The 12,639-nt window shown below is 44.6% G+C and overlaps 2 protein-coding genes across 2 annotated transcripts; both read left to right on the forward strand.

Annotated features, from left to right (window-relative positions):
- Window positions 1-1,908: 1,908 nt before the first annotated feature.
- Window positions 1,909-4,478, forward strand: LOC123140747 (uncharacterized). The gene is made up of 2 exons (XM_044560033.1): window positions 1,909-3,119; window positions 4,178-4,478. The coding sequence occupies exon 1, from the start codon at window positions 1,929-1,931 to the stop codon at window positions 2,886-2,888; it is 960 nt and encodes a 319-aa protein (XP_044415968.1). The 5' UTR covers window positions 1,909-1,928; the 3' UTR covers window positions 2,889-3,119; window positions 4,178-4,478.
- A 2,075-nt stretch (window positions 4,479-6,553) lies between these two features.
- Window positions 6,554-9,348, forward strand: LOC123140748 (uncharacterized). The gene is made up of 2 exons (XM_044560034.1): window positions 6,554-7,912; window positions 9,106-9,348. Exons 1-2 carry the CDS (start codon window positions 6,606-6,608, stop codon window positions 9,116-9,118), a joined length of 1,320 nt encoding a protein of 439 aa, XP_044415969.1. The 5' UTR covers window positions 6,554-6,605; the 3' UTR covers window positions 9,119-9,348.
- The last annotated feature ends 3,291 nt before the right edge of the window (window positions 9,349-12,639 follow it).

Consider the following 12,639-nt stretch of genomic DNA (forward strand, 5'->3'; position numbering starts at 1 on the left):
TGAAATGTTTTTGGAAATTGCGCACAAATGTCGAAACGAGAACATGTTTTGAAATTCACAAACAAAATTGGAAAACATTAACATTTTTATAAAATTTGCCAACAATTTTTGAAATGGGAATTTTTTTTGAAAATCCTGCATTTTTTTGAAAAGTTGTGAAATGTTGAACAATAACATAAAGGAAAGAAACAAAAAAAGAAATAGGAAAAGGAAAAGGAAAAAAATTAAAAATTAAAAGAAACAAACAGCCAGTCCAAAAAATGGTTTAGGAACCTTCTCGATGGTTCCCAAATCTAGTAGAAACCAACGCTGGAACATTCCAGAAGGTTCCCAAAATAAAATATGATCTACTTATTAGCTATCTCAGATGGGCCAGCCAAGTTGTTCTCTTAGTGTCATCGTTTTGTGCGTTACCTCGACAGTTTGATACAGAGAGCGTCAAATATGAAATTGCCGCGGATAGGAAACCCCATGGTGCACGTGGCCATGTGTGGCCAGATGCTGCCCCCACCAGCCTTTCAACCAAGTCATAACTCATGGAACCACGTGACATATGTGGTAAGCAATTCAAACTAATCCAAAAAAGTCATACCTCACGGAGTCTTTCTGTTCATACAACAGTTTACACAACCGCTTATGGAGCTTGCATAGAGAAAAGGGCAGAGAGTAGGCAAGATTCGATCTAGAGGCCTCAATAGATCAAATTCAAGATTAGCCACCTCAAAATTCACGTGTGCTCTATTTTCCTAATGTGGCATTAGTAGTCCTGATGATTACGAGTTTGTAGTATTATAAATGTCTTTCTATGCACTTCATTCTTTAGACCATATGAGCTATTATGCATGAATAGACCCAGTGGCGAAGGCAGGAACAATTTGTAGGTGTGGCGGAGCTTACGAGAGAAAAAACTATGTATAATACAAAAGCTAGATACTATATAAGGACATATTACTTTGTGTCAGCATTTGCACATGAACGAGAATAACCGGTCATCAACTCATCATCTATATTAACCAGCAACCACATCCCGGCACACAAGCAGATATCCATGGATCTAGATAGCGTGTTGGCTCAAATTTTCAAAGATGTACTAGTATATACGGTACTACCTTAGTCAATGCGGCAAGTTAGGTGTGGCGGACGCCAAAGCTAGCCAGATAGCTGGTTCCGCCACTGAATAGACCTTCTATGTAATTCTTGGAATATCTTTCGTTTATGAGCTGAATGTCTAACCTGCTGGTTGCAACATTAATCGTTTGAGTATCTATGTGTGCATATTACATCCTTTTTCTTTAGTCTAATCTTGGACAGGTAACGATGTGAGAACAACATAAGAAACGGTGTGCGTTAGATGGATGAATGGCGAGAAGGGATGAGATTAGCCTATTGATAACAAACTTGTGTATGTTTTTACTTTCTTGAATTTCCTTGTTAAGGGTAAAATTGATTTGTTTATTATCGCACTATTGTTACGGTAAGTAGATCAATTTCATTCATTCGATATATCATTGCACCAATGCTCCATAGCTTCTAATCTTAGTATCTAGGTGTGTCTATGGATATTGGGCACCATCGATCCAACAAAATGATAATTGCCATGCATTTACATTATCTAACATTTTCTTGAAGGGCTCACATTGGCAGTAAACGTAAATGTCAAATGTACTCGGCATGAAAAGCAAAACCCTTCTACTCCCCAAACCTTCCTTCACTAATAACCAACCAAAAACTGCCACGTATTCTCAGCCCCGTAAAACCCCGTTGCCAGTCCGTTGACGTAGCATTGCTCATGGAAGATGCATGTTATGTGGTTTGGGCTTCGATGGGCCTAAACTGCCAGAGCAGGCTTCGGTCGGTTATTTCTTCCCCCTTCGTGCACCTCCTGCCCCAGCCTGGAGCATTTCTCGATCCTCCTCCGCGCCGCCAAAATGTATGGAGAGTCGACTCCGCCGCCGCCGGCGTCGGTATCCAAGGTGTTCGACGACGACGACCTCCTCGCCGAGATCCTCCTCCGCGTCGGCCTCCCCACCACGCTCGTCCGCGCCGCCGCCGTCTGCCGGCGCTGGCTCCACCGCGCCTCCCGCCGCGACCTCGTCCGCCGGTTCCGCGAGCGGCACCCGCGCCGCCTCCTCGGGTTCTACGTCGTCGAGGTGGACTGTTCGGCGGCCCCGACCGTCCCGCGGTTTGTGCCGGTGCTACCTCATCCGCCGGAGCTCGCCGCGGTGGGTCCGCCGCGCGGCCTCCAGCCTGGGCGCCTACATGAGAGAGCACGGCGCGCCGAGCTCCATCATGGACTGCCGGAATGGCAGCTCATGGGGCACGAGCGCCACGACCACGACCAAACCCGGTCGACGCTCCGGGCGCACAGCCTGCTGTGCCCCCAGAGGGGCAACGTCGTCTTACCGGGGTTCCCAGTCCCCCGACTCCGGTTCGGAAGCTCCTACACTTACTCTGGAATTCTCTCCAAAGAAGAAGGCGACGGTGTGTTCTACTTCTACGTGTCGATGCAGTCTACTGTGGACAGGAAACATACAGCGTATGTCTATATGTTGCAAGATGGTGTCTGGGTTATGCATAGCTTGACCATAGGACAGATCCCTCCTCCGCAGTCGGATCTGGAAGCAGTGCTTGTCGACAATAAGATCTATATGCCAGCCGGCAAGAGCGACGTTGTTGTCTTGGATTTGACGGCATCAACCTTCTCAACGATTCAGCTCCCACAAGGGGTCGAGCATGTCGCGAGAAACACCATCTTGTCACGGGCAGATGATTCAGCTGGTGTATACCTTATCAATGTCAAAGAGCTTGAACTTCGTATCTGGCTCCACAAGGGGGGTGACTGGTTGTTAGTGGACAACATTTGCTTGCGTGACATGTTAGCTGGTTAGTATGCTGGATGGCAATGCTTCTCTCCAGATAAAACAGGTGGGGGACAATGCCGAGTTTGTGTTGCTGGAGATGATGTCGCAATACGCACTCTACCTGGATATCAAGTGCAGGACACTGCATAAAGTATATGAGGTGACTAAAGAGGATCGATATTTGGGTGATATACATCCTTTTATGATGATATGGCCTCCAACGTTCCCTGCGCTCAAGGGCGATCCTGCAACTTCAAGGTTTGTCTTTTGCTCCTTTAGATTATTTTGGTACTGCTTTTGTTGAGGTTGCAAAGCTTTGCAATGTGCATCGTGTTAATCTTCTTTTCTATGCTGCTGCTTTGTTTTGCCATGTGCCTTACAGTTGAAATTTGTAGCTTAGATCAATGCACCATCATGATAGATTAGTTATGGAAGCAGTTTGCGTTGCCACACTCATAATCCTCCAAGGCTTTTGTTAATGGTTCATCGACCTTTCCACTATTTAGTATAAACTGTGGAATGGTGGCCATTTTAGATACACTAGTCCAGCACCATTTGAGATGCTTTTTGTACCCATAAGATGATACTCTACTCTTTTTTAATGTCGTTTGAATTGTAGTTGTTTTTTGGATTACCATAGAGGGGGGAGTTTTGTACGGTAGGATGATGGTGTCCGACACATGTGGGTTAATGGTCAACTGGGTTGAGAATGACAATGTGGATATCGAAAGGGAATTTAGAGAGCGATGGGTTACCAATTGGAAGTATGGAAGTTCGTTTCTGTCATCTCCACTTCTCATAGTCATAATACATTTGTATGAAGTCGAGTTATTTTGTGTGAGATTGTCCATAATTGTTTCTTATAGAATGTTATTTAGATATAAATCAGTTTTCCATTTCTCTATGATGAAGCATGCTACTGCTCACACAGAGCTTAACTCTGGTTTGTGTAGTTTATACCGGTACACTTTTGTTAGTGCATGTTTTCTCTGAGTCGGGTACTATCATAATCAAGATACTCCGGTCCTGCATCGCAAGTATATACTCCAGTCTGAAAACATGGTACTTGGGTGGCCTTTACCTTCCATGACCAGCTTCACTGTTCGGACCATATACAAGGAAGAAAAATATGTTGGTTTGTGATAGCAGAGCACTGAATCTGCATTGATTGAGCAATTATATCATTGAGTGCCGCATAACATTTGGCTGACGTCGTTCTACTACTTGTTTTGTCAATTTTCTAGATCGTCTGGTGCATAGTTAGTTACCTTCGTCCGAACTGATCCTTGTTTTATTTCTCCTTTTTTATGGAACAGAGATGCCATGTGAAGAACAGGCCTATAACTGGGAGTTGCTGGATGGTATGTACATATGTCAGTGCTAAGCTTTGGCGGGTGCAATCAAAGATGAGCACCAGTAGTACTGAACGCCTTTCCATGTTTTATCCTTCAGGCTTAAGTAAAAGGCAGTACATTTGGTTGCTTAGTTTCTTCTCCGTACTTGGTTTGGAGACTCCAAAAGATCTAGTGCAATGAATTGTTTTATTTTCTCGGAGAGTAGAAGTCGCTGCCTGCCTCGACGTGTTACTTGTCATCCACTTAAGCCTTACCAGGAAAGAGTTCAGTTGACTGAATTTTGCTGCATGCATGCTTTCTCTGAACTAACTGAACACCATGTCTGAATTTTGCTGTTTGCATGCTTGCCTGGCTGTTGCACAAACTATATGTAGGAGGTCTCTGTCAAAAGAATGAAACGATCATGTACAAAAATGGTTCCATCGATCCTTCAGTGTTGGCGCTAATGATGTATACTTGCTTGGTCTCGTTTAGTTCAGAAGACATGCTCCTGAACAAACCTGCTACCATTGTTATGCGCAGATTCATGTTATTCGACATATGAACACTTAACTAAAAGCAAGAGTGTATGAAATCTTGAGACATAGTTAGTGCTGATGACAGCCACTCGTTAATTTACCCACCACTCTTCGGAGCCATCAAATTGAATTTTTGTTCAGTTAATTCTGAAAGAATTACCTTAACCATTACTAGTTACTATTTGATTGATCACATTCATCGGGATATGAGCGCGATGTACATGTATTGCCGCCGGCGAGGTGTATTGGTCACGTGACATGCTAGCTTCAGGTTTTCAGTGGAAACCTACAACACAACAGACTTCTCTTTTGCTAGTTGCAACCAGAATCAAGGGTAAGAAGATCATCAAAGGACCTTACAGAGGCCATCTTTTATCTTTTCAGGCTTAAGCAGGACAGTGTACACTGGGTTTGTTAATTTCCCCCCCTTGCTTGATTGGGAGACTCCTAAAAAGAGTTAGCTCAGAGCCTTATTTCCTTTTCTTTGGGAGCTGCTTCTTGCCATCCACTTCAAAACACGCTTCACAGGAAGGAATTCAGTTGTCGAATTTTGCTGAATGCGTTCCTTAACCTGGCTCTTGTTAAAAATGAAACGATCACCTACACACATGGTACCATCGATACTTCAGTGCTGGCACTACTGAAGACATGCTGATAATGTTATGCGTGGGATTTGTGCTATTTGGCAATGGATCTTTGCAAGCAAGAATGCACTTCGACGATAGATCGCTGCAAGCAAGAGTGCACGGATTTTTCAGAGATAGTTAGGTGATGCTCCTTAATTTACCCAAACCTCTTCACAACCATCAACTTGATTTTCTGTTCTATCAATTCTGAAAAAATTGCCTTAACAATTGCTAGTTGTTGTCATTTGATCGGTCACATTCGTTGCAATGTAGTCTACTCACATAACATATTGTTCCAAGTTGCAACGGGCGAGCGTGTGATGAATACATAACGGTCCCATGTTGCCGCCCGTGATGGCTGGGACATGAGGTGCATAGAGGTTGCATGTGGAGTGCAACTGCACCTTGAGGAAGAAGAAGATACAAACCACTACTAGGAGAAAGAAATCATGGACAAGAAGACCATGACCAACGATCCTCCATCATTGTCACATGCTTATAGCTTTGAATTATACGGTTGGTAATCTGACTCTTTGCTAATATCACTCCTAAAAATGCAGAGTAAGTGGATCAAAGCAGCGACAATCTTACTCAATAGATAGCTTTTGCCTACTGGGCATTCTGGAGCCGATGGTGCTCTTTAAAGATGTCTATTGCTCAGCTGCCCCATGATCATGCCCATCTTTTATGCAATGTACAGGGACTGTCGGCGCCTCTATAGAGACCCTGCTTCAAGGTGGCGGCCTCCCCCTAGCTCCCATCACCTGCTGTAACCCTAACCCGGTTTTGTGCCGGTCTTTTCTTGGTTTGACATATGTGTTTTCACACATCCAAAGAAATTTGTTGGGCCTCTATTCGACGGTTTCTTTTGGTCTGAATTTTCGACCTGCGTGAATCAAGCGTCGATAGATGTTACAAGTGGTTTCCAACAATCATCAAACACAAAAAGACATGCTTTTCTCAAACATTATCTTTAACCAAATTTCAGGACGTAACTTTTTGCAAGTAAAATTTCAGGATGATGTATAACAGTTATAGTTCATTGCAGCAGTTCCTCTTTTTTTTTCCAAGTATTTTTTCAGTATATAAAATAATGCAGTACCTGCTAGCGCATTGATGGGCCTTAAATGGCAGCCCAGGCCCAGCAAGACAATGAATTGGCTGGCTATTTCTTCCTTCGTGCGCCAGCTGCCCAGCCTGGCTCGATCCCCTTTCCCAAACCCTACCGAAACCCCAACTCCGGCCATGGAGTTTGATCTGCCGCAGCCGCCATCCAAGGTGCTCGACGACGACGAATTACTCGCCGCCGAGACCCTCCTCCGCGTGGGCTTCCCCACCATGCTCGTCTGCGCCGACATAATGGAGGGCGAGACACCGCCGGCGACGGCGGTGGCGGTATCCAAGGTGCTCGACGACGACAACCTCCTCGCCGAGATCCTCATCCGCGTCGGCCTCCCCACCACGCTCGTCCGCGCCGCCGCCGTCTGCAGGCGCTGGCTCCACCACGCATCCGACCGCAAGTTCCTCCGACGTTTCCGTGAGCTCCACCCTCCCCGCCTCCTCGGCCTCCACGTCATTGAGCAGGGCAGGTTTGCGTGGCCGACCGCCGAGCGCTTTGTGCCGATGCTGCCTCTGCCTCCGGAGCTCGACGCGGTGGTCCGCCGCGTAAGCTCCAGCCTGGGTAGCTACCGGAGGGACGACGTAAGATCGACCCGCGTCATTGACTGCCGGAACGGCAGTCTACTCATCGAGCACCACATGATCGAAGGCAGTTCTAGACTTGGCGTGCACAGGCTGCTATTCCCTGAGAAAGGCATGACCTTTGTTCCAGCACGCCCACGCCCCAAAATCCACAGTTCCGTTCACGCATACCAGGAAGAAATCCTCACCAAAGAAGGAGAAGGCGGCTTGTCTTACTTGTACATGTTGGTGCCGTATACCAGGGAGAGGGAACATGAGGTACAAGTATATATGTTGAAGGACGGTGTCTGGTGCATGCATCCTAATTTGCCCGTAGATGGCAAGCTCTATCTTAGTCGTCGGCCGGATGAAGGACCCGTGCTTGTCGACAATAAGATCTATATTGCAGTTGACCGGAGCGAAATTACTGTCTTGGATTTGACGTCCTTGAGTTTCTCCGAAACTCAGCTCACACAAGGGGTGGATCGTGGCGGCATTGGCGAGCGAAGTACCAGCTTGGCACGTGCTGATGCCGCTGGTGTATACCTTATCCATGTCAAGGAGCTTCAAATTCGCCTATGGCTCCACAAGGAAGGCGACTGGTTGCTAGTGGACACCATTTGTTTGCGTGAGATGTTAGCTAGTCTGAGTATGTTAGGTTCCAATGCTTCTCTCCGAATAAAAAGTGTGGGGGACAATGCTGAGTTTGTGTTCTTGGAGATGGGTCGATGCACACTCCACTTGGATGTTAAGTACAGGACACTGCGTAAAGTCTATGAGGTGACAGAAGAGGGTGCATATTTGGGCGATATCTATCCTGTTATGATGATCTGGCCTCCAGCATTTCCTGCGCTCAAGGATGGTCCTGCAAGGTTTGCCTTTTGCACCTTTATATGGTCTGTGTAGTGCTCTTGTTGAGGTTACAAAGCTTTGCAATGTGCATAATGTTAATCTCCTTTTCTATATATGTTGCTGCTTTGTTTTGCCATGTGCTTTAAAGCTGAAATTTTTAGCTTTGGTGCATCATCATAATCGATTGGTTGTGCAAACAATTGGCACTGCCACACTGGCAATCTTCCATTGCTTCTGTTTATGGTTCATCAACCATCGTACTGTTCAGTATAATTTTGGAATAGTGTTACGTATGTGATTGATTATTCTAGGATATTTTAGTAATACTACTTAGGCACCCTTCGAGATGCTTTTAATACCGATAAGATGATTTATAAACACTACAAAAAAAAATCATGTAGTCACTACTCACAACTCATGACTGAAGTTGTTTATTTGGGTTACTATGGAGGAGAAACTTTCGGGTGCTGAATTGAATAATGATGGTGTCCCATCCATGTGGGTAATGGCCAGTGAGTTAGTATGCGAATGTGGATATTTAAGGTAAATTAGAGAGGGAGGGACTAGAAATTGGAAGAATGAAAGTTTATTTCTCGCATATCCATTTGTCAGTCATAATTAATACATCATCTGAACTTCCGTCAGCCATCACGAGTAAGCTGCCTTTGAACTGTGACCCTTGACTTGAGTTACTCTGTATGAGATTTTTAGTACTTGTTTCTGATACAATGTATTGTGATACATAATCAGCTGTCGATTTCTCCATAGTTAAGCATGCTACTGTTCACATAGAGCTTAACTCTGGATCATGTAGTTTACGCTGGGACACTTGTGCTGCTGCATGTTTAGCGATTCAGATAATATCATAATAAAGATACTTTCGTCCTGCACGCCAAGGGTATACTCCAGTCTGAAAACACGGCACTTTGGTGACCTTGCCTTCCATGACCTGTGTTTGGTTCACTGTCCATGCCATACAAGGAAACTTTATGCCGGTTTGGGATAGCAGAGCATTTAATCTGAATTGCGTGAGCAATTGTATCATTGAGTATCTATGATCTCGATACGTCAAGCTTTGACGTATCCTAGAAAAAGTGGCACATAGCATTTGGAACTTGTTGCTGTCGTACTACTACTACTTGTTTTGTCGATTTTCTTGATCATGTGTTACATGGTTACCTTGTTCTTTTTTTATCCTTTTCATTTGGAACAGAGGTGCCATGTGAAGAACAGCCGTATCAGTTATGAGCTAGGGAGCTGCTGGGTGTTATCTACAGATGTCAGTGATAAACTAGGGCGCCATCAAAAGGATGAGCTGAGCTGCATCAATCAACTGGTCCATCTTTTATCCTTCAGGCTCAAGTAATGCAGTACACTGGGTTTGCTACTTTTTCTTGTCCTTACCTGAATTGAATACACCTAAAGAGCTACTAGTTCACTGCGGTATTTTCATTTATTTGGGGGGTAAAAGAAGCAGCTGCCTGCCTTGACGTGCTACTTGTCATCCAGATTAAAACGTGCTTCGCAGGTAGGAATTCAGTTTTCTGAATTTTGCTGCATGCTTCTCTGAACAAATGCATTCTCTCAACTATAATGTCAGCACATGCATTCTCTGAACTACAATGTCTGCATTTTGCTGCATGCATTACTTACCTGGCTGTTGTCACAGACGGACAGACCATATGGACATGGTTTGATGGATCCATCGGTACTGGCATTACCGCTGTGCTTGGTAATGCAGAAGAAGTTCCTTGGCTGTTGCTTCTTTTGTAGCCAGCGCGCGAGGCTTCTAGTAAGAAGAAGAAGACACTCTGACACTAAACGAATCCAGATGGGTACATCATCTATCTGGAAAACAATACGGATACATCATCATCTTGCAAAAGATAATAAGTTATTCCTCGCGGATGCTCGTCCTCCCCGCTCGTGCGGCGATGCTGACGTCGCGCTCCCACAAAACGATCCTCCGCAGAGAATAAGAATAGATGACGAGATGAAGGACCGGCGTCATCGAGTTGTGGCCGTCGTTGAACGTGACGCCGCAGTCTGCGAGGGTCTGGCCGTCAGACCTCTGCTTGCCGGCGATGATGAGGCGCTGCTCGGCCGGCGCGTCGTGGATCTTCAACTTGACCTCATCGACGGTGGTGTCGCCGCCCTTCTCCAGCTCCACGGTGAACGTTTTCCTGGTGTGGGTCACCCTTTTGACCAAGATCTGCGGCATCTCGCCGTGGCGGCTGCCGCCAGATGATGACGGCGGTGGACCGGTGGTTGTTTTGACGTCGATTTGTACTGGCTGTGTGCGTGGATTGGGCTGTCTGTACAGGCCTGGACCGGCCTATGAGAGAAAATGGATGTTTCACGGTGCGTTCTGCATGTCGGATGTTGATCAACATAAGGCTGACCCAGGAGGGTTGGTTATTCCATAATGCAGGATCTTCTGATCATCTCTCACCAGCTAAAGAATGGACAAAATCTGTGGGGTTCCCCGGTTCCATCAAAGTCGTGAATATTCTTATGGCACATGGCTCAACACTTTTTTTTATTAAGAGGAACTGTCAGAGGCAGGAAATTACAGAGATTACAGAGACAAGAGACAAGAGGATTACAGAAGAAATAACAGAAAATGGGAGACAAAGGTCAGCAAACTAAGACTTAACGATACAATCTCCTCGGGGAGGGCCTTCAACTTCCTTCGTCAACCAACCAATGAGAGGCACAATGCACGAGAAGCACCACCGTTGACGAAAAGCTTCAATCCACCGAGACCAAACCATGACACCTCAAGGCTACCGGCGCAGCCGAAGGGCAACGCGTAGCCAAGTCCACACTCGGACGAAGAGCCGCACGCCGCCGAGGCTACAACATAGCAGCAGTGCCGTCAGCGATATCGAAGGGCGCTCCTGTGGCGGCGTGGCTCAACACTCAATTCCATCTTTTGATGTTCTTGAGCTTAGGAACATGTCTGACACACCAAGCTGCTCACCTTGCGGATGCACGGATTCATGGCGCCACACTTTGCTTGAATGCTCCTTGGCAAGGTGCGTGTGGGCCTTGGCCAGAGGGGAGATGGTGCAGGACATGATCATAACTAGGATATCGCATGGAGACTTCACGGAGATGGTGGCAACTGTGTGGCTAGTTTTGGAATACTAGATACACAGGTGAGTCTACTCGCGAGGCTTCAACAGGCTGAAGCGGGAGCCCCTACAGGGCGCCTTCAGCGCCGCTGAACTCAATCGGCGCCCACTGCAGCTCGCGAGGAATTGAACTCACGCCGTTGAACTGCGGCACGCTCAGTCTAACAAATTGAGCTACAAGGTACTCCTGGCAGGTAATACCGCGAAACCATTAAGAAACAACTGAACAAGCGCTGTTCCAAAAAAAAAGAAGAGCTAACAAACAATAAATAGAAGTCTCACAAATTTGTTTTTAAAAAAGTTCATGTAATAAAAAAAGGTCACGAAAAATGAAAAAAGTTCACGGATTCGAAAGTTCATGAAATTTTAAAAAGTTCACGGATTTGAAAAAATTCATGAAAATTTGGAAAAAATCACGAAATACAACATAGTTCAAGAGAACTGAAAAAAAGTTTATCGAATTTGAAAAAAAGTTCATGAATTAATGTTCACAAACCTCAAAATTAGTTTCACGATTTTTTGAAAATTTTAAAAAAGTTCATTGAAATTGAAAAGGTTCATTGATTTTGAAAAATATTCAGAAAATTTGAAAAACAGTTCACTGATTTTGAAAAACTGTTCATTTGTTTTGAAAAAGGTTCACAAACTTAAACAAAGTTCATCAAATTTGGAAAAGGTTCATCAAAATTGGAAAATGTCCACCGAATTTTAAAAAAGTTCACCAAATTTGAAAATAGTTCATCGACTTCAAAGAAATTTCATCGAATTCATAAAAAGGTCAGCAAATTTGGAAAAAATAATGTTCATTGAATAAAAAAACATTCATCAACAAAAAAAGTTCGTCGAATTTGAGAAAAAAGTTCACTCTTCTAAAAATAGTTCATCGAATTTGAAAAAACATTCATAAAATCCATTGAACTTTTTATATCGAATTATAAAAAGAAAATGGGAAAATAAAAGAAGAAAGAAAACGAATAAAGAATAAATAAAAAGAAGAAAGAAGAAATAAAAAGCAAAAAAAGAGAAAGAGAAAGGAAAAATAAAATTATAATTATAAAAAAGAAAGAATAAAGGAGGGCAGAAGCTATAAGTGAACGCAGAAAGCAAGTAGGCAGGGTGGTTAGCTTGGCTTTCGGTGAAGCCCTCGGTGTTGGTTTGAATCCATCTCAACGCTCATTTTTGCACCGGTTTACAAAAGGAATAAGGATGAAAATGGGCTTGGCCCATCGCGGAGGAGGGGTGGGCGCCCTGTACCGTTAAGCCTATAACGGGCGCTACGGGCGCCGTTTAGGATTTGCCGGCTGAAGCCTACCCTCCAAAAAATCAAAAAGTAATTTGATTACTACTACTAATCCGGTCCGGCCCACTACCCCTCTTACCGACCATGTCCACGAGCCAACGTGCAGGCCGGGCGCTGCTATATCTCGCCGATCAAAGCACGATGAGTCGCCAACGCGATGTACAAAAGATGGTACTCCCTCCGTCCAATAATACTTGTCATTAAAATGAATAAAAAGAGATGTATCTAGATCATTAAAATGGACAAAAATGGATGTATCTAGAACTAAAATAGACAAAAATGGATGTATCTAGAACTAAAATGGACAAAA

The sequence above is a fragment of the Triticum aestivum genome, chromosome 6D (genome assembly GCF_018294505.1).
Source record: "Triticum aestivum cultivar Chinese Spring chromosome 6D, IWGSC CS RefSeq v2.1, whole genome shotgun sequence".
Taxonomy (NCBI): Eukaryota; Viridiplantae; Streptophyta; class Magnoliopsida; order Poales; family Poaceae; genus Triticum; species Triticum aestivum.